This window comes from Phalacrocorax carbo, chromosome 1 (genome assembly GCF_963921805.1).
Source record: "Phalacrocorax carbo chromosome 1, bPhaCar2.1, whole genome shotgun sequence".
In the NCBI taxonomy this organism is placed as follows: Eukaryota; Metazoa; Chordata; class Aves; order Suliformes; family Phalacrocoracidae; genus Phalacrocorax; species Phalacrocorax carbo.
The window spans coordinates 53438898-53460461 of record NC_087513.1 but is presented as its reverse complement, the minus strand read 5'-3'; the positions used below and the strand labels follow the sequence as shown (position 1 = coordinate 53460461).

The following is a 21564-nucleotide window of genomic DNA, read 5'->3' as shown; positions in this document are numbered from 1 at the left end:
TCAGATCAGGTGCATGCTTCTGAAGCAAGTGTCCTGATCACCTCCACTTGCCATGCTTTGGTTCACCCAAATGGGTTTACTTTCAGATGAATCCTAATGGTAAGATGCACTCCAGGAGTGCACTTTGTGCTTCAGCTGCTAATGGAAGTTCAGCGCAAAGGACCAGGCCAGTGTCTGATTGAAGCAAAACTGCTGAAGCAAATACAGAGGATACTGGGTGCTCAGCACCAGCAGTTTGACCCTACAGCACCTCCCTTGGCAGTGCAACGTGTGCTTTGCAGGCATCTCCTCAGAAGATGGAGCAGGGTGGGATGCTCTGCTGTTTTGAGGGCCACTTTCTTCCCACTACAAGTTCATTTTAAAACTACAAATGTCCCCAATTTTGTCAGCCTGACAGCCATTGCAAAATCCATATAAAACTGCCTCGTGGGCTTCATCTGTCCCTTTGTTAATTAGCTGGCCAAACCTGGTATAAAGCGTGAATCATCTTGACTTTAGTGGAGCCAGAACTGCACTTCTTGGTATACCAACAGGGCAAGGGCTGTGTAAGAAAGGGATCTAGGATCTCGTCTCACAGAATGTTTCTTTAAAGACTTCGGGTCTCAATAATGTAAATAGAGATATCTGGTGGGAAAGCTGGATCCAGGAAGACTCAAACATTACATTAACAAATCATTAATCTGTTTAATTCAGACATTCTGGAGTCCATTTCTACTAACAGTATGTTAATTCCAAAATACTATTGCAGGAACTTAATTTAAAAGTAGTGTAAAAATTGTTTTCCCCTTAATCTGTTTCCTAGATGGGTCAGAAAACCCATTATAAAATATATTGAAAATACCATACTAAGTAATATACTTAAGCTTGATCTCTAAGTTAGTTTTAAGAAACTGAAGAAAACTCAGATGAGGAAAGAAAATTAACAGTTATTTCATCTCTACAATAATCTTTATTTCTCCCTGAAGGTTCATCTTCTTAGATTGCAGAGTGTGCTACACAAAATGAAATAAACTGTGTCTTGACATCTTAGTCAGCAAAAGGCCTCTCTTAAATTGTAGTATCTCTGGTGCAAGTTCCTAAAACTGAGATGATCTTCCCTTCTGCAAGCAGCATTCTGACTTCATAATTTTATAATATCCTAAACATACTGAAAACAGAAGTCCCTGGACCAAGTCCCAAGTCAGTAGAGTAAGCCTCCTTTTTGTACTTTCTAGGAAGCAAGCACTACACGTGAAGAAATGGGGAAATCTTTTATAAACAACCAGAATAGCACGGCACCATCTGGGCTCCAGACGAGCAGAAGTTAACTGAATATGGCCACTGTTTTTTGTTAAGACAGCCTGCCTTCCTGGAAAAATGCCTACACATAATGTTTCCTTATCTCACTATCAATATCTGGCCTGAAGTACAATTAAAATGACGGATTTTTTAGCAGAATTCAGGTTAAGTAGCTGATAAACTCAGCTAAAGAAAGTAAGACATTCTTTCAAGGGTAGGTAGACAATTCAGTGTCCCCCAAAAGAACAGATTTATCTTCTGAAGATATATGGCACTAATTTTAATGTTCTCTTTATGGGATATTGAGGGGACAACTTTTTTGTTGATGGGATTTCAACCATTGGCTTTAAGTAGCAGCAGCCTCTTGCTTGAAGTTAGGGAAGAAAGGAATTAGAGTGGGAAGAGAATGATCAGAATTACAAAACGTTATTAAATGGTGCTATGGCAAACAATGTGGATGGAGTATTCTCAGAGTGGTTCTGCACCATAGAAAATGTTATATATGGCTTCAACATTGGGATATTCTTTCTACCAAATAAGTTGCAACAGTCTTAAATATCAGTTAGTTAAACAAAAGCATTAATGCCACTCCCCACTTCATTACACTATACCACTCAACCTCCTTCTTATTAATAAAAATGCCACAACATCACAAAGTATCAATGACTTTTGCTGTACCACAGAGTATGTTTTGTTCTTTAGGCACTCAAGAATTATAGAATCATAGAATCATAGAATCATTAAGGTTGGAAAAGACCCTTAAGATCATCGAGTCCAACCACTAACCTATCACTGCCAAGTCCACCACTAAACCATATCCTCAAGCACCACATCTACCCTTCTTTTAAATACCTCCAAGGATGGAGACTCCACCACCTCCCTGGGCAGCCTGTTCCGATGCCTGACAACCCTTTCGATGAAGAAGTTTTTCCTAATATCCAACCTAACCTTCCCCTGGTGCAGCTTGAGGCCATTTCCTCTCATCCTATCGCTTGTTACTAGGGAGAAGAGACCGACCCCCGCCTCGCTACAACCTCCTTTCAGGTATTTGTAGAGAGTGATAGGGTCTCCCATCAGCCTCCTCTTCTCCAAACTAAACAACCCCAGTTCCCTCAGCCACTCCTCATAAGAGTTCCACCCCCAAATTTATCATAATGCTTCTCCATTGCAATGTCTTAAAGCTATTTTGATTGGATACTTACCTGCAATATTTTAATGGTGAACCAGAGAATTCACTTCCATTTGATGTTGGCTCTGAACGGTTTTCAAAGTCAGACACCAGAAATACTGATAAACTGGCATTAACGTAGCCAACCATACACCTAGGGGGAAAAAATCCTGTAGTCAGGACACAGCAAGGTTTTCCATTAACTGTTGTACCCCAGAGGACGTTCTCTGGGTTTCATGAAATCCACAGTATAACCATGATCCTTATTAATATTTGAAAGGGATGTTGTGGCAATGTAAAAGAAATGCTCAGGTAGGTCAGATGGACAATAAAAGTGAAGCAATGGTAGATTTCTATGGGAGAAGAAATGGTGAAGACTGGGGCTGGTTGCTTTTGAAAAGAAAAGTCACCTAAAAGGTGACACAATAGAGCTAAAGAAAATAATGAGCAGCACTAGGAAGATAAGGAGAATATTCCCAGTGTTACCCTTGTGGTACTAGTGCAAAGGGACATTAAATGAGATGGAAAGGCTATACACTTAAAACAGCTTTTTACAAAATGTCCAGTTAATCAGAGGAACTCAGTACCAAAAGAACCCAGGGTGGCTGAGCACTGGGAGGGTCAGGCAGAGTTTAGAGAAGACTGAGTATGAGAATGTACATTGGCAGACAAAGGGCTGCAGGAGTCACAGGAAGGCTCAAGTTTGGTGTTAACAAAGCTGAGGAGAGATGTGGCAAGTGTATTGTGCTGTGCACTCTGTACTGCCCAAGCACAGGTTAAAACTAGCCACACTGATCAGCTTGGTGTAGGCTATAATGCTCAGTAAGGGTTCGTTTGGTTGGTTGGTGGGTTTTTGGTTTGTGTTTTTTTTTTTTTTAAAAAAAAAACTATGGGTTTTACAGTCTTTGAGAAATTACATTTAAACACCATCTGGCTTTGTCTCAAAATCTCCATACTGATTGGATTAGGAACTTAATTTAATTACAATATTTTTCTAGTAATACTGGGTGTCATATGGCTCTAATACCGACAGATGTTTTTTGAAAGGAAAAAGCACCTCTCTCATTTAAGTTACCCAATAGCAGATATTCTTGACTCCTTAATCTGACAAAATTCAATATTCCTGTGGATTTTTGAACAGCTTCCTGTTTTTGCAACAGTACTTAATAATAACAATATCCAGAATGCTGACAAAAATAGTGTTTATCCAAGTTGGCTCCTTCAAATTATTACTATCTGATGGTTTCATCTAGAAATTCACTCAGAAAAGCAGCAGAAGTGTGAACACACTGTACAAGAGGTTGGTGAAGAGAAGATAAGAGCTTCCTCTGTGGGCCAAGCTACTTCACCTGTGCAGAACTAGTTTCAAAGCCAGTGAGTCATATTTGAGTCTTCATAAGAATAATATTTCTAAAGGTGTTTTTTCATGCACGGTGGTCCTGAGAAAATCAGTAGCAAGGAAAGTTGCTGTCAGTGCCTCGATGTCCTGTGGACCTTCATAATGGCACAAGCAGAGGCACATGCGCAGGAATGACTGGCACCAGACCAAACACTGTACCCATGAAGGGACTTTAACTCTTCATGAAAATAAAAGCAACATTTCTCCTGGCACCAATAAAATGCCGAACTCCTTGCAGGACAGCAAGTTAACACTGCTGATCAGGAGCTGCCACACCAGCTGCCCTTCTTCCATCGGTATGATTAAACAGTATTGATAACCAAAAGATGGCAAAAAAGCAGCCACAGAAGAACCTGCTTTCTGTAGCAGGGAATAAAAATCAATCTGATAGCAGAATGTGAGCTCTCTGTCACCGTCTACTGTTTCGCTTGGGCCTTTTTGAACAGTAGGGTCCTTGCTAACAGAGCTGCTAGGAGATCATTTGCAAACTGTGTCTGTTGGTGTTCAGCTGGATTCAGTGACCTTCCCTGCATCCAGCAGCCTAAATTTTACAAGTTGCCATGTAGTGGCTATACTCATACTTCCTGGTAGTGTGCACACGTTAATATAATCTCAGTGTTTAGCAACACTGAAAGAAAATCCACTTAGACAGTAGGGATTCAGTTCACAAATGTCTCCTGAAAGATTTAATCTAAGGACTATAGTTTTAGAAGAAAAACAAATTACTTTGCTCTGTAAGTACATCTTGATTTATTAGTTGGGAATTGCTTCCTCTTGTTAGACACTGCTTTTTTTGAGCAATACATGCTGAATACTACATCAGGGAAAAAAACCTAGTGAATAAGTTTAAAATGATCATTAAATCTGTAACTGATAAATATCAGCATTGCTTCAGAATGAAGAGGGTTATATCCATGTACACCAGCTGTGAAGTGCAGCTTGTGCAGCATACTGTTACACACACCAAATCTCTGTAACAGCTCTGCCACGTTTTCCTTAAATTAACATCATAAATTATAGTCACTCAGCAACCCCTTCTATGAATATACAAAGCATCAATATCTGTGGCTGATATCTGTTACCTAAGCACAAAAAATAAATTTGGGTTAGTGGAATCAGAACGTACATAGACAGTACTGCTGTATCTATTCAAGTAGTAAGTGATTTTCACGTGCATCTCTTTTTCCCAGAGAAAACCTTACTTTTGTCCAGCTTCTCCTTGGCCAGCACAAGGTCCATATTTGTAAGCATAAACAAGGCGAGGGATGAAATCTGATGTCACAGCTATAACAAATGCGTTTGTGATAACAGAAAGAATTCCAATGCCTTCCAGGATCCCGTACCAGATTCCTGTTCAACAAGAAGAGTATGTGAGCTCCAGGAAAAACAAGAACAAAAGTGCCTGAGATACTGCATCCTCCGAAGCAGTTGTCCCCACCACTCAAGGTCTTTTTATCTGAGTTTCTATCTGAAAGTCACTGAGTAAAAATAACTTTTCTTATTGAACAGCAGGTCCTCAGTGGACAAGATTTCTGTTTCCACTGGGTGGGAATTTTGTTTATCCTGCAAATAATCTCAACGAAGCTGCAGAATTGCTCACAGAGGCCTTGGCTCCACCAAGCCACATAACCCTGCAGGCAGTTTTCAGAAACGCTGCAAGTCTCTCTGCTTAGGGTGAGGAGGGTCTGCCAGGGCAGCCATTAATACATGCAATCCATGATCTGCCTGTCACTGGGGCCTTGTGTGTAACTAACTCGTGCACAGTTGGTCAGCACATACCTATTTGCATCAAAGTCTTCACAGCATGTTAATGCTATACAATGGCACACAGCCCCTAGGCATCACCTGGGCTTTTTGGCTCATTCTCAACTGTCTGACAGATCTTGTGGTACCAGCACACAGCAACTCTGGTCATGAGGACCATCACTGAGAACCACACCAAAGGAAGGTTAGACATACCGTTGATGTTAATAAGGCATCAAGCTGCCCCTAAAAACTTTGCTGACTAGTGAGTGAATGCAACTTATTTTGAGAAATCACACCTGAATCGGCCTGAAAAAAAATAATCAATTTTTCTGTGCCTTTATTATGTTATATAGTTGTTTTTTCAGGAATTATGCCTGCAGTGTATGCTGTGTACTGGCTGATGTCCAGGCTTGTACCTAAACTCATAGATCCATGCTGTCCACATACAAAGCTTTACTCAGACACAGACTTTAGGCACATGGTAGACCATTCTGAGAGCACAAAGCCTGAGCTTCTGACATTTCATGGTGCTGGCTACTGGTTTTTGCAATGCAGGTGGGCAGCAAGGTGTCCTATTTACCCCTCCAAATACACCAGGGATTCAGCGTTGGGCAGATGACTTTGTTTTACAGAATCCTTCCTAAAGGTGTTCTGCTTTTGCACACTGCAAAGACAGAAGAGATTTAAAGTCAAAATATGTTCGGAGAGCCCTTGCAGTAGTGTGTGGCTGGGTGACCTCAAAGTTATGTGAACCCTGTGTTTAGCAATGTAGGTGTGCCTCGCTGAGAGCAAGTTGTCTCTTGGGATCTAGATACACCCTGTCTGACCCGGCAGGGACCCAGTGGGCATAGCCCCTGAGTCACAGGGGAGCTTGATTTTGGCCAGGTAAATATAAAACACACAAGTCCCTTACAGGATAGTGGCCACTTTAACTTGACTTTCATGTTTCAGCTGCTCTGTCTGGTTATTATATTCTAACAGAGAAGCAGGAGGAAAAAACTGCAGAGAACCCTGATCACTTCATTAAAATACCTTGGCTGTTAAGTTACCCAGAAAATCATTAAAAGACATTTTCCCATATAGACTATTAATTGCATAAGTAGATTGGGATCAGATATATGAAGTTTTTTGGATCAAATCGTGTGTTGTTAATGGGGAAGATGACTGAAAATACCTTAATCTGCTCTTACTTGAAGTGGTCAACACTTTGCCTTAAGAATAACACACACACAGAAACACATACAAAGAGCTCACCTATATCTTTGGCTCTTGAAGCTAAAGGTCTTCTCCACTGGGTAACAAATTTGTATGCATCAAGCCGAATTTCAATAATATTGTTAAGTAAGGCCAGAAGCGGTGCCAGTGGAAAAGCTGCCACAAAAATGGTTGTGAACCCAAACTGAAGAACTAGGAAAAAAAGGAAAGATCACGGTATAATTGCTAAGATCTAACCCCAGGGTCTAAGATACCAAAATAATATATGCATATGAATACTATGTATAAATATACAAACATTTCTTGTGCCATACCTGTACCATACAATAGTCTAGTGACACTTATACAGCAATTCCTTGCCAAAAGTTCAGTGCAAGGATGACATGAACAAATGCATGTCTGTCCCCGGGATGGACAGCAACATCTAGATTTTGTAATTTGGAGCAAAATTTGGAGGTGGATGAATTGTGCTTATATAAAGGGACATTTTTACTCCAGCATCAACTAGGATCTCTCAATATCTGCAAAGATTAGGGCATAATACATTCCTTTTTGTAGTGCAGATGGGCAGCAGTTTCAAATTTTGTGTAAGTTTCTAGAGGCAGGTTTTCAGGCTGCCAAATTTCCCATTAATTTGAAAAGAATTATGTGAGGGAGAAAAAAAACCCAATTATAACATAAGCAGTTCAGTCACACAGGGCAAAAGTTCTTGTTCTTTAACATTTCTTTGAGCAGTTATCCTCTCCTCTCCTCTGGATAGAGCAATGATTTCTGGCAGCAAGCTACTTTGTAAAAGTGAGGTAGTAAATAATGGTGGATTTAAACATAAGCAAGCATGCAGGTCTGTACCACACAGTTTACAAATAAAAGCCCAAGGGAACTTCCTTTAATAAATAACAGCAAAGTTCTTCAGAAATATATGCAGGCAAAGAGGTGGGCTCTGGTTTGGAAAACAGCCTTCCCCACACAAAGCCAGAATGAGAAGTGTTTTATGGATGCGAGGTTAGCAAACCAGCAGCAGTGTGGTTAGCTACATTGGTTTGGTTTGGTTCTTACAAACTCACGCCCGTTCCTCACCTGACCTGTGGGAATGAAAACCATTTTGCAGCCTCTTTAGCTTCATACAGCAATAATTAAAAGAGTACACCAGCCCACATCAACAAAAAAGCAACAAAATGATAATCTAGTGAAAGAGAGAGAACAAAGGTCAGTGCCATACTCATTTCTAGGTATTCATCAAAGAGTCCATAAGCATTCATAGGTTGCAGATTGTAGTCCTTTTCCCACTGTGGGAAGCTTGTTTTTCTCTGCGTGCCATACTCTTGTCGCAGTTTTCTCCTGGTCCACCAATTTTGAATTAGCCTAAATTTTCAAATAAATTAAAGAAACAAGGTAAATAATATTAGTGGCTATTTAACACAAACTTGGAAGAGGCTAAGTCTGCACAACATACCTTGCAAAATTAATTTCCCAGTGCACAGGAAAATAGAGCATTAGTAATACATGTGGTTGATGACACAGCATGAGAACAGATATGGCTGATGGGCTGTAATCCAAGCCTAGATATTGTTAAAGTGGTGGAGGGATTTTGACATATTTTCATTATTTATTTACCTTCTTTTTCTCTACACAGAATGACAAATCACTTCAGGGTCTGTTTATAGGGCAGAATGCAATGCTGTGTGGAGATAGTTGAGCTGTAATTGAGAAATCAGTAAATAGAGTGCTAATGCTGCATAGTCCTTTCCTGTGGGTGTGCTGGCATCTCTACAGGGCTCTACAGTGTGCAGGGTGACAGTCCCTGGGGCAATTCTGGAAGGGAAAAAGCAACCTTGAATGGTGTCCGCAGCCAAACATTCAGAGGAACAAAAGGCAGAAAGAAGTGTGGGGACTACCAACAACAGGTGGTGACTGAGAGATGAATGGCTGACATGAGAGCTGTCTTCATCTCAAGAAATGGGGGAGCTGTACTGGACTTCAGGGGAAAATATTGTTCCTGAAGAAATGGTTGTGTAGGGGCACCATGGCAGGCACCGACCCAGAGGAGAAATGAGTGATCACATCTGAAATAAACACCTTTGCCTCTCCAGATCGGGGAGTTGCACAGGTTTGCCAGCAAAGGACATTAGTTACAGTTAGTATAGAGAGCAAAAAAAAAGGTTGACAAAGATTTTCTCCGAAGTTGTGGTTGACCCCTTCTTCTCAGCAAGATAGAAGGGGATGGCTCACCCAAATAATTCAATCCTTTCCATGACTGTGCTTTACTTCTTGCCTTCACATTGGCCTGGTCTGGTCTGTTAATGATAGGCAAATGGCCATTGGATTTGGCTAAGGGTTTGGCCAATTGCATGTTTTCTTAAGGGTTAGAGATTGTTTTTCTGTTCAGGCCATTGACCAGAGAGGTTATAGCTTGTCCTGCCTTCCTTAAAAAAGTGTAAGTGCAACTGAGTGCAGGGCATTAACATCTAGAGCTTAGAAATGCAATTTAAAAATTGGGAAGTACCCACATGGACCTCAAGGCAAAATTTGGAAGTACGAGAAATTATTAAAATATTTGGTTTTAGCAGCTTGCAGCCAGTCACTAGTATGTAAAAAGCCTAAAAGGCCTTTCCTGTGAATGGCCATGGTTGTGACTGATGAACTGTGGGACAGGTAAGGGCACATCTTTGCAGTCCACAGCACCCTTTGGGACTTTGCCTCTCATGTCCTGCCCGTGAGAAAGTGAGAGGGCTGAGAACTGAATTCGTGCAAAGGCAGGAGGGGTGAGGTAGGTGGGAGACCAATATGCTGAGACAGATCCTGGTTAAATTCCTTCTTTGTGAGAGGGGAAACCCATAACTAACCCATATCTAAGACTCCTAGTAAAATTCAGAGAGATGTCACTTTCTGATTTATGTTTGAGCAACGCGGCATAATGTGGTTTTGATATAGATGTATGTTCTTCCAAGAAAAACATCAACTTGAAATTGCAGTTTTCCACATCCAAATGAAGCAACAATTCATACTTAGTTATTGCAAACGTATCTATGCAGGAGAGGAGAACTGATATGCACTTTCAGACATTTCAAGGTGGAGTTTCTGTGAAGGAGAAGCATCATTCTGACATGCCAGTATTTGTACTAAAAATGTAACCACTGAACAATCAATGCTCTAGCACACACCCTAGGGCTGCTCTTTGCTATCTTTGAAACCTAATTTTTAACTCTCAGGCAGAAATTTCAGAAGAGAGGCCAATGCCACATGTATCAGTGAGAAACGTGACAGCAGGTCCTGGGATTCCCGTCACCAAGGAACACCCAGTGGCATTTCTGACTTGCCCCGCGTGTCTTTGCGGTCCCTGTGGGAGCACATGCCTGCACCAGAGTTGGGCTGCCACCCTGAAATGGTGCAAAAACCACTCTCTAAAACAGGCTGCTGGTGCTCCTCTCCTAAGGCTGTCTTATGGGGAAATATTCTCTGCTATCAGCTTTGGCGCTGCTCAGTGCTGGCTCAGCCTGGGTCTCGGCAGACAGTAGCTGGCACACGGGCGGAGGTGCAGTGATGTTCTACTACAGACTGTAGGATTGCCTCCAAATCCTCTGGCCATCCACATGGTGTTGGCTCCGATCATGCTCTTAGCAGAAATTATATTTTTTTTTCACACAAAAAGGAAATGCACTTGCCTGCAGCACTTCAGGGCTAGAAGGTGGACTGAAAGGTCTGGAAAGCAAATACATCTCTCATCAGAATAAGGTGATGCATCTCACATTGTTGTGACTGTGTGTTTTGTGTTGTGATTTTCATTGTGACACTAAAATGAATAGCCTGACTTCACCTGAAGAAGTTTATTCCTGTTAAATCACTTGTTTTTAAACAATCTCCTCGTACATCTTTCTGCCACCTTTAATCCCCTTCCATGCTCTTTATTAGGTTTTGAAATCCCTATTATTAGGTAGCAGAAAGGTCTAATGGAAACTGACAAAAGAGGCAGGGAGTGGAAAGAGAAGGATCAATACTGCTGCTGCTTTTCCCTCCTCCCCACCCTGGCTAATTCCTCCGGCTCTAACAGCTGCAAAATCCTGGCAGCTAGCGCTAGGCGCAAACCAGGGAAGAGGGAGAGATAGCGAGCTTTGAGTACCTTGATTGCCAATTACCCTGTGCATTTATATCATTTACGCCATTCTCATTACTGCTAGATGTGATCAGCACTGAGGCTGTCTGAAATTGCTTCGGCAACATGTTTCTGCAGTTCAGGGGACAAACTCTGCACTAGCTGCTGTGGATCCTGCAGAGAAGCATATTCCTCTGAACTTTGCAAGGGCAAACTTTCTGACAATGTCAGCTCTCTCTCTTATATTTTCACACTTGCTAATTTCCCTTGATGACCTGCCACAGTGTCTCTAGCATTAACTGTCTATATTAATCATATTAAACATGCTCATTAAATACTAATCAATAAGAAATGAACCAATAGGAAATGAATAACCATCAACCTTTTTAGCTAGGGGACAGCTCCATAATATCTTGAAGATCACTAGAGAACTTGCCTATATACCAGTCAGTACATTTGTCTGTCTCTGAGAGTGTGCATGCCAGCAGTGCATTTCTTCCAGCTCATACCTGCCTTTTCAGGCATCTTTTATCACCCAGCAAGGAGAAATCCAATTTAGAACTTACTGGCATAGCTAAAAAATTATATAAATACTATTTCCTGTGTAAGGAATATAGCAGTCCTACAGTTGTTTTTAAGGAGTTTTAAAACAGGGAATACAATGTAATGGAATCAAGTACTTCCCACATATTATTTATTTGTTAATATTTATATTACACTTTCACTTTTGCAAACTATGTTCAATGTGAAAAAAACCCAAACACCATCTATCTCTATACATCTGAAAACCTATAGTAAGAATTTTTACATCTATTGTAATGACTACTGCATCTTGCTTTTATGTAACTGGTCATAAGGAAAACATAATATTATTCTGTGACCTATGGAACCATAGGCATTATATTTACTTACGGGTAGCCTAGTTCCATGAAGTTATTCCAAGTCTGCTTTAGCACCATTATAATACCCATTTGCATACAGAGATCAATAAGGCATCCACTAGGGTGGCACTGCAAAATAAATACAAAAGAAAAAAAAGATTAAACAGAAACAATGCTGAGTTTTTAGGTAATTCTTAAAGACCGTAAATGGATATTAGATAATTTACTAAAGGAAATTAAATACCATTCTTTTTAACTTTTTTGAAAATATCAACAAATGGGAGCATATGAGAATGTATCATACCATGAGCTTTTTAAGCATATAATCTAATTCTCTGCAGTGGTCAGAATAAACTGAAGCTAAAGCAGTTCTCACGTTAGTGATGCTAATATTTTGTGCAACTGTGGGTGGGGCAGAGGCAAAGACTAACAAGTTTCTTCACTGATTTCAAGAATTTCTGGGGAGGGTGACTGTGCCTCGAGTCAAAGAATGAAAAGAAAATTCCTCCTGGCTGCACAGACATACATTATATGCCTAAAGGATAGACCTCATACTGTCTATTGAGTACTACTTAATGTGTATGACTGAGTGGACTGTGCAAAGCTATTATCTTCTAGAAGAACTAAAAACCTCTTAACTGTCGAATAACAGTTCTCAGTGTTTTGCTGAGTGCTTGTTTGCTTTAGCAGTGGCTCCAGGCCTTGAAGAAGTGGTGCTGCTTTTGGGAGAGATGCTCAGCTAGTACAAATTTAAGTAATTCCACATTTTTTCACATAGAATTGGAAGAAACAGAAAAGGGCCAAAAACTTCTTGCTTTCAAACAGCATTTTGCACAATTGACTTTGCAGATCCAAACAGTGGAGGTCTGAGCTATACTTAGATCCTGGGTATTATGGATAAGTCAAACAGATCACTGTCATAGAACTGGAACTATTTCTCTTTAGCTTTTACAGAGAAAACATTTTATGTTAGTTATGATCTATAACCAAATGTGATATGAATTTCTTATACATACTGCATCATACAGTGCTCAGAACCAGGGTCCCTGCTGAGGTTTTTCTTGACCTCGTTCAATTTCTCTTTAGATTAACTGGGTGGCGGATAATTTTTTTTTTTAAACAACTTTTCTAATATATTATTAAATCATCATCCTTCTGTTTTTAGGAATCAGCCACACAAGCCAATATAACCTCAGAGAGGTAGGTGCAGTATTAATGAAGTAGAAGTGATGTTGCAACCATAACATCACTAATGCACTTTGTACATTGTGGTCTGAATATGCCCACAGACACTGGACCAGAATATATCATGTTATTAAATGTCTTACACTTGGCTTCATCCAAGAGATGAAGAGAGGGCTATTGGAAGGGTATCTGGGCATTATAGTCTACATTATGTTTCTAATAAGACCTAACACAGTCAATAAAGTTGAGAATTTTTTGTTAGACATTTCTTTTATAATTAGACTTTTTCCTATGAGAAAAGCAAAATAGTAGGGACTACTAATAGTAGCTTCCACCAGCAACTGACCCAACCTGTAACACCTCGCTGCTGCACTTCCCTCCCAAACCTGGTTCTTTGTTCCTCCCATCCCTGCTCCTGCAAGTGAGGTTCTTTCCCTGTTCTCTGATGCCTCTGTGAGACGATTCAGCACAGTAACTCATCAAAAAACTAATTCACCCAGAAAAAGGAAGCATTTCCTGTTGATACAGGGAACTGAATAGGCTCCTTAAAGGGTTGGACAAGCCAGAGCCAGTGCAGAGGAAGAGGAAGGAGCAAACTTCTGGGGGAAGTCAAAGGCAGAGCAGAACTGTCCTCTCTTGGCAGCAGGAAGCTTGGTCCCTCTCAGGCTTTAGAGGGATGTTCAGTGAATTTCTGTCTGCCCATTTATCAATTCTTCTTTCCTTGAATGTACAGCATTCATTACTTCAAAATTAGGATGGCCTTTTCAAATCATTCCTTTTTTTTTTTGTTGGTGTTTGGATGACCTCTATTAACGAAAATATTTAGATATCTGGAAGGGTTTGTAAATTCATGTTGGCAGTGTAAGACATGCATTTTCCGCTTGCCATTTGTCATGTATTTGCAAAGGTGTTTCAGTTATTCAGGTGTGAAGCAGGAAAGAAACCATGGGATTCTGGTGTGCAAATAGCAGCACTGGAAGCTACACGGCTGATCCAGAAATTGCTGCTGTTCATCTCAAATAACTGTCAAATGGTTTCTGAGTCCTGAATGTATTTGTCAAAACAATGGGGTTGGTCCTTGAGTGACTTGCAAAGCCAACCTCTCATTGATCTAAATATCTGTTTGTTTTTATAGACATGGAACATTGTGCGAGTAGCTCTTTTGGGAAATGTGTTCAGGCGTTTTGGTCAATTTTCAAGTACATTTTATATGTCTGGATTTTTAAGTAATCATTTTATTATTTTAGCTCCCTGGTCAGCCAGGCTAGAAAAGCTGAGAAGAAAAGATTTTTTTAGAAGCAAAAAGTTGTCAGATTCATATCTGACTTTGATTCATTTCAAGGATGAAATATTTCCAATGTAAAAATGTGAGTAATGTTTAAACCATTTGATACCACTATCCAAATGTCATGCAAACACTAAAACTGCTAGCATTGAAAAGGGCATATGTATCAATATATAGATGTTTTTGTAGCAGATAATAGTGTCAGTAGTGTGGAGTTAGACAGCAACTGAAAACTCAGTAATACGCTCAAAAATACCTAGACAGAGTTATATGTCTGCCTCTGCTTGCATTCAGTGCATCTGTGGGCAGCAGCTGAATTAGTGTGTAGTTAGCAAACACTCACCTCCTCCAGTCTCCACCGGTTTATCAGCCTTAAGTAGGCACCAGGGTGTCCTGTAAATCTTTAACACAGGAATATACATCAAATATGTTGTGTAAACTCACACTGTTGTTTTAATCTAATGTTGTCTTAGTGTGACTGATATAATTACAAAAGTTGTTATGCTGCAAAAAGTTTTGGAGGATTGCTGGCATAATTTCTATGAAGGGCTAAGTATATTTTTACTTCCAGTTTTATTTCAATACCAAACACCCTGCTGTTGGATATTCAGCATATGCAGACGAGAGAGAAAATCTGAATGAAACTGTTCATGTCGGTTTGGAAAATAGCTTTCAACTGCCAGTCCATTTCCGTACACCATAATGTGGGCTGTGATATCTGCCTGTCTGTGAAATCAGTGAAAATACTAGTTTTCATTAGGAAAACAGAATTTTCTTACTATTCCTCCATGTTTTCTCCCAAAATGATTCCCACAACTTCCCACATGCAAATAAACCATACTGATGGATTCTTCTACTCAAGCCTTCTCTACTCAAAGGCTCTTCTTTTGCTTTTAGAGGACTTGCAGAAAGAGACATACTGATATATATATATATTTCATTTTCTGTGGATAAATCCCAACTGAGAGTTCATAATTCACTCTTAATAGTCCAAATCATACAACAGAAGCAGCAAAGTATTCAGGCAGTTGGAGTAGATGATAGTTGTAGGTTCCTTCCAACAGAACTATTCTATTCTATTCTATTCTATTCTATTCTATTCTATTCAAGAAAAAGACACAGTGTTAAGTTATTTACTAGCTGTACAAATTACACACATAAAGACAGAGTGAAGTGACCTGCATGTATAGTATTGTGGGACGCATCAGTTCCCAGTAGTGAAACTGTTAAAACTTAGCATTGAGCCAATGTGTTGCTAGAAACAGAAAACTATGTCTGTTTCTGGGCTTTTGACAGGGTAAAAAAGCGTGCAATCTGTCCTGCTCTGCTAGTATGGAATTTGCATTTTGAGCTGTGTGATAATATGGTCCCATTTTGTTTCATTACAGACAATTTTATTTCTTCTGTCTACTTCATTTTACACATATGAGGGTGCAGACATCAATCCTACCTTCCAAGGAAGAATGCTATATAAAAGGTAGAGCTGTTCAAATTGACAAACTGAAAAAGAAACATTTTCAGGGTGAAGCTGTTCTCCCACTCGGATTCAGTACGAGGCTGCTCTGTGAAGAAAGAGAGCAGAGCTTCAGAGGTTAAATCAGATTAACAATTTCCCTTGGCACAAAGGCTGCACACATGTATCACAGCTGGCAATGTATTTGTAAATTAGCCCGCTGATTTCAAAATATGAGATGACAGAAGAAATTGTATCCAAAAGCAGCACACAGCAAGTGAGCTTGTAAAGACTTAGAAATCTCTTCTGATATTTGGACATGTATATTCCCAGGAGACTCTAAGAAAGTAGTTGAGATAATGTATATATTAAACATCTGTCCTGGATTCCTGCGTGCTTTACAGGCTCAGGCTTTTCTCTTGTTTCCTTTTCTGGAACCTACCATAATGACATTGCCAGAAAGCACCCCACTACAAGGTATGTAAGTGCCTTTTTGCTAGAGATGTCACACTGAACTGAAGCAAATCTTCCTTGTAATTCTGTTTCATGGATTTGACAACAGTGTTGGCACCTAAGGGCTCTACAGAGGTATCGGTGGAGTGCCACTGCATTACTCCTTTTCCTTGTCCCATGGAGCTCATTACAAAAGTCTGAGAAAAAATGTTTTGCAATGGATGGGGTAAGGAAAATGGGAAAGGGGAAGGCATATTCCTCCCTTCAGGTAGGCCCTTAATCTCCATCTAATGAGATATCAAGACAGAAGTTAACAAAACAACTTCTATGCCAACACACTAGTGCCCTAATTCCAGTTGGCAGGAACTTGTTATTAGTCAACCATTGCTGTGAACAGGAGTAATCAGAGGAGAAAGGGAGGTACCAATGGTGATTCTGAGTATCATAATGGTATCACGACATACTACTTCCAAAGGACCCTCCCATAAAGTACTGAAAATACAGAAACAACAACAATAAAATAGATTCTCTTTAATTAGACCTGCCCTACCTATGAGGAAATTTCAAATAGGTGCATCAATAAAACCATAAAACAGACCATAAATCAACAACTGTGTTAATGATTTGGAAATGCCTGTCAAGAAACCCAAGTTTGCATGTGTGCCAGTACATACATATTTAGCTAAGCAGAAGGAAATAAAATATAGTGGATTTTTGATGACAATCTGTGGGAAGGACAAGTTTGACTTTAACAAGGCTGCTGCAGCTGAAGCTTTGCTTATATGCCTGTCAGAGACAATGGCAATGCTCTGGAGGAGCATGGACGTGCGCTCTGAAAAAGGTCATGTAAAGGCTGAAGAAGGACAACCTGAATGTAGTTTGCTGCCAATCCTACTCTGAGCTTATTACACTGATAAAGATCATTCAAACCAAATCAGCTACTTAGGCCATCAGAGTAAAAACCACAAAACAGTCTGAACACCGTCAGAACAGTTTGACCCACTGAGCTTTAATACAGGTGTTTTCTACCCAAGCTACAAGATGCAGACCTACCTTGGTGATAACCTGGCAGAAAGTAATCAAGCTTCAAGGTCTCTAGACCATATCTTACTGTCCTCAGGGTGTCACAGGGAATAAAAGGGCATAGCCTGTGCAAATCACATACTTGAAAGTCATATTTCTCAACTATAACTAGTAGGTATCTTTTCCATGGATACAGGATGGCAAAAATATTTTAAATTTACAGCATAAAAATGAGGACTCTCAGTCTAATAAGAAACAACAGAATAAAATGCTATTTTACACAGATGTGCTTTGAATACATCACCTATGACTTCCCAGATGTAGAAAAGCCCTGACACTACCTAAAATCAACCGTGTGTTTCCTCTGAGCAAACACCAAAATCTGTCCTCCTCATCCAAAATACCTTACTGTACGAAGGTATGCAGAAGCTCAAAATAATATCCTCAAACCATTTTTACAGATGCCATAATATGCTTCACTTAATAGGCCTTCAGCAAGACTCTCAAAGGCTAAGGAGCCCTTGCCAATTGCCACTAGCTACTGCAATCTTCCAGCATGATCAGGATCCCCAGAGCCTCTGCCTGAGCCACGGACATATGAGTGATAGCCTATTGCTATCCCAGTGGCAGTACAAGCTGTCCTTAGAAAACATGTTGTCTTTACTCTAACAAAGATCACCTTTATGGGTGAGCTGAAAAGATTACAGAGACTTAGAACACCATTAGAGTTTAGGTGTTGGTAGACTTGACGAGTCTCCTAGTTATTTTCCTTCCAAATTATTGCCCCTCTTAAAGGCATATGTTTGATAGTCAATAAGCACCTTAGTTTCAAGCTATAAATTTGTCTTCCAGAAGCGATTCCCCCTTTTCCAGGTCTTCACAAAACCTGGGGGTTGAGAGCGCTCAGCCTCTCTGAAAACTTATGTTTTTTCCTGCAAAGTAACAATTTTTAAAGTTCTTACAAGGTTAGGGGTTGGAGCAAGAACCAAACATGGCAGATGGGTGATCATTGTCACCACTGATTGAATAGTGCTATAGCTTAGTTTATATACTCCTTTATTATAAACCTAAGAAAAACATTAATTACTATAGATTGCAATTTAATCAGGATTTTTCGTATTTTTACAGACTGTTTGAATGCTATCAGAGTATAGGGACCAAAAAAATTAGTACAATATCATTCAACTTTGTATATAACATTGCTTACCTAAATTTGTCAGGAAAAGAGCAACCTTTTCATACAGCTGTAACAGAGAAGAAACAGCCTCTTAGATATGTGACCAGCTCAAAAATATAGAACTGCTTCCTAAGTAGAGTAACTGCTCTTCCATATTAAATCTGACATCTAGATGGTCTCTGTGATGTTCTGATAATGGCAGTAATAAAACTATACAGTAATAATACAACAGAGATATAATCAAACAAGGGACAGTAATATTTTTAAAGCTTATACTCAGCTCTTTTAATCCACAATATGCAGAGAAAAAAATGCTGTCACTGTCGCAGCCACATACGCAGTGAAAAAGGGCCAGATAGCTTTTCCAAAAAGAAAAAGCAGAAAAATAGCACAACTGGGATTTTTGTTTTAGTTACTTATGGTACATTTATGTCACAAAAAAATCACCCTAGTAAGAGCATGCTCTGATATGTTGGATATTTTGGGCTTTTTGATTTTGTTTGGGATTTTTTTGGTGCTGAAAGGAAACACACTGGGGAAACAGGTTTGCTTCAGAGAAAGTCTTTAGTAATCCCCCCCACCAGACACATTTCTTACTCTGAGTCAGTGACATTGTTCTAAATCTTAAGTGGTACTTTCGGCGCTTAGCAGATGCTCTCAAACTCTCTGGGAGACTGATAACTTCATAAAGCTTACAAAAACTGACTTGGAGGGTTTTCATAATTAGTATTTGCAAAGGGATTTTGAACCTGTAAAGTACATTGCCACCAACATCAGTATTAGTGTAAATTAATACCCTGATTTGCATGTTTTAAATGAGTTTGGAGCCTGTTCCCACAAAACGCTGTATGTCCTTCACTCTCACTGATGCCTACAGGGATACAGAGCTCCTCATATTTCAGGCTCAAGTACTGACTTATTCCTAAAGTGCATATCAGCAATGTTTCTTTTCATTTGCAGTTATCCTTATAAACTCTTGCTTAAATTGAGTTGTGTACAATTTACAGATCAAACTGCCTGCTCAAGAACGGAAGTCATCCTGAATTATCTCATCCACGTTAACAACCATTTCTTGCATAGAATAGCTTTTTGCTGCCTTTGGAGTACACAGTTTTGTTTCAAGTAATGAAAAAGGTGGTTTCTTCTAGGTTTAAAAGCGACTCCTAAGGGCAACTGTGAAACTGCTAAATGTCTGGGTGGTTTATATCTTGATCCCAGCGGGGAGCATGCTATTTTATAAATGTACATTGCCCTGCAGAAGAGGGTATCAAAACTGTATTTTGTTGCTATTCCTCCTGGAACAGTAAGGCTGTGTTAGAGATTCTGTTAACAATGTTTGGATCGAATTATCTGCTACTGCAGTTTATCACTACTAGTCCCAAGGGGCCTTGTTTAGGATCATATTCTGTCCTGTGATCATATTTTCTATGGGCAATATCACTGGAATTAACAGGTTTTATTAACCTAGGTAAAGCTAATGAATGTTCCCAGGTCAGGCTGCAGGCTTATCTGGGAGACATTATACTTGCAAGTCATTTTGTTTTGTCATGATGGATGTGTCAGTGTATGCACCTAGCTCTCAGAGCATCCATTCTAGAAGTTACTTGTGGTCTAGACCTTCCCCCTGATGCTTAGAGAGGTTGTCAACTCATATCAGAATCACCGACAGTATTCCAGGATTCCTAGCAGTAAATTCCCTACTGTTAGATACATCTTGGTCCATTCTGGTTTTATTACTGTATCTTTGCTTGCTCTCCTGCTACTTTTCTTGAGTCACAGTTTGTAGAGGATTCAATTACCTGAATTGTTCCTGGGGAATTTTTTTTTTTCCAAAAGAAATCCCACTACTGTCCTTCAGTAAACCACATTAATCCATCATGGGAAGTGAGAGATTATGTTCTTAAGTCCTTCTTCTGAAAAGCTCATGCAGTTTCATATTTTGGGGATCTTTTGTTTCCATGCACTATATCCAGATCTATGGCTGGGGTGTTTATTGCATGGTAATGAGTATAAGGCTTAAGAAATCCATCTTTGCAGTGCTCTATTTATTTGATGTATTTTAGGAAGCAAAACAAAGTTTCTCAAAAGGCACCTTCAAGCCATCTTCCATTATTTTAAAAATTTCTTTAAGCTGTAAAACTATTTGAAAACCAAATAATTTTGTTTGTGCAGTATTTCTTTGTGCTGCTTCACTGCATATATAATGACTTATACCGAGAGCTTGGAAATGGATGTTTTACTGACTTAGATATATATAGTTTTCTTTTATTTCTTCTATGCTATTGTGTGCTCTAGGTGGATTAAAGAAAACCTCCAAAAGCTGCAGACAACAAAAAGTTAATAAAAGATAACATGGAGAAGAAAGCCTTCAGTACAATTTCAGAGAGAATAATGGCTTCCACCTCTTCTTTCTGCCCTTTCTCAGCCTATAGCCCTACTCTAGGGAAAACGTAGGAAAGTCAACAGTTCTTGACACACTGTCCTAGTCACCAATCCAGTCTTGCCTATGCCAAAGGGAGAGGTGAAGTCCTACAGCAAAGCCTCTTGGAATTTCCTGCTATATAAACCAGGGCCTGTTAAAATTAATTTTTACATGATGGAAATGTTTGGGTATTGCACAGGGAAGAAAGAAGTCTCCAAGCCAGCACTTGGAACATGCAGGCCTGAAATAGTATCTTCTACTTCCCCTAGGAAGTAAACCAGCATATCTTCTGCAGCAAAGCGTAACATGCTTTTTGCAGAAGATGCTCGCTGCTGAGTGGGTAGAGATACTCCCCCCTGGCTCCAGTACCTGGATGGTTTGTAGGCTGATCCCTCTGTTACACCTCCTCCCCCTTAAAATGCATTCTTATAATGTCAGTTGACAAAAACCTGACAATACAAGGCCATACACCTCTTGCCAAGAGCAACTAATAGAAGACACGTTACTATCACAGCAATATGCAGAAGTACCTGCATCTCAATGGAGGGATGAAACTCATTCCCCATCTAATCTATGTTATACTGTCTTACTGGGGCTATTACCACATAGGAATTCCATTTTTGTCTTTGTCCCAAGTCTGGTTCCAAACCAGTTCATAACAATAACCTGACCTCGGCCAGTCCCCCTACAATGCACTCAGACCGTGTCTCTGGTGTACTCTGGCAAAGGCCATTGGTAGTTCATGCAACAAGTCATGTTTGCTCAAGCATCTTGAAGTCTTCAGCCCAA

At 39.8% G+C, this 21564-nt stretch overlaps 1 protein-coding gene across 1 annotated transcript in view; it reads right to left on the bottom strand.

The window, feature by feature from the left end:
* ANO4 (anoctamin 4) overlaps positions 1 to 21564 on the bottom strand; it is a 135699-nt gene that overhangs the window by 6976 nt on the left and 107159 nt on the right. The window contains exons 19-26 of the mRNA XM_064450042.1: positions 18384 to 18420; positions 15698 to 15809; positions 14591 to 14648; positions 11809 to 11906; positions 8026 to 8168; positions 6846 to 6998; positions 5048 to 5195; positions 2481 to 2600 (exon numbers count right to left, since the gene is read on the bottom strand). Coding sequence (XP_064306112.1) covers positions 2481 to 2600; positions 5048 to 5195; positions 6846 to 6998; positions 8026 to 8168; positions 11809 to 11906; positions 14591 to 14648; positions 15698 to 15809; positions 18384 to 18420 — 869 coding nt within the window. The remainder of the gene's footprint in view (positions 1 to 2480; positions 2601 to 5047; positions 5196 to 6845; positions 6999 to 8025; positions 8169 to 11808; positions 11907 to 14590; positions 14649 to 15697; positions 15810 to 18383; positions 18421 to 21564) is intronic.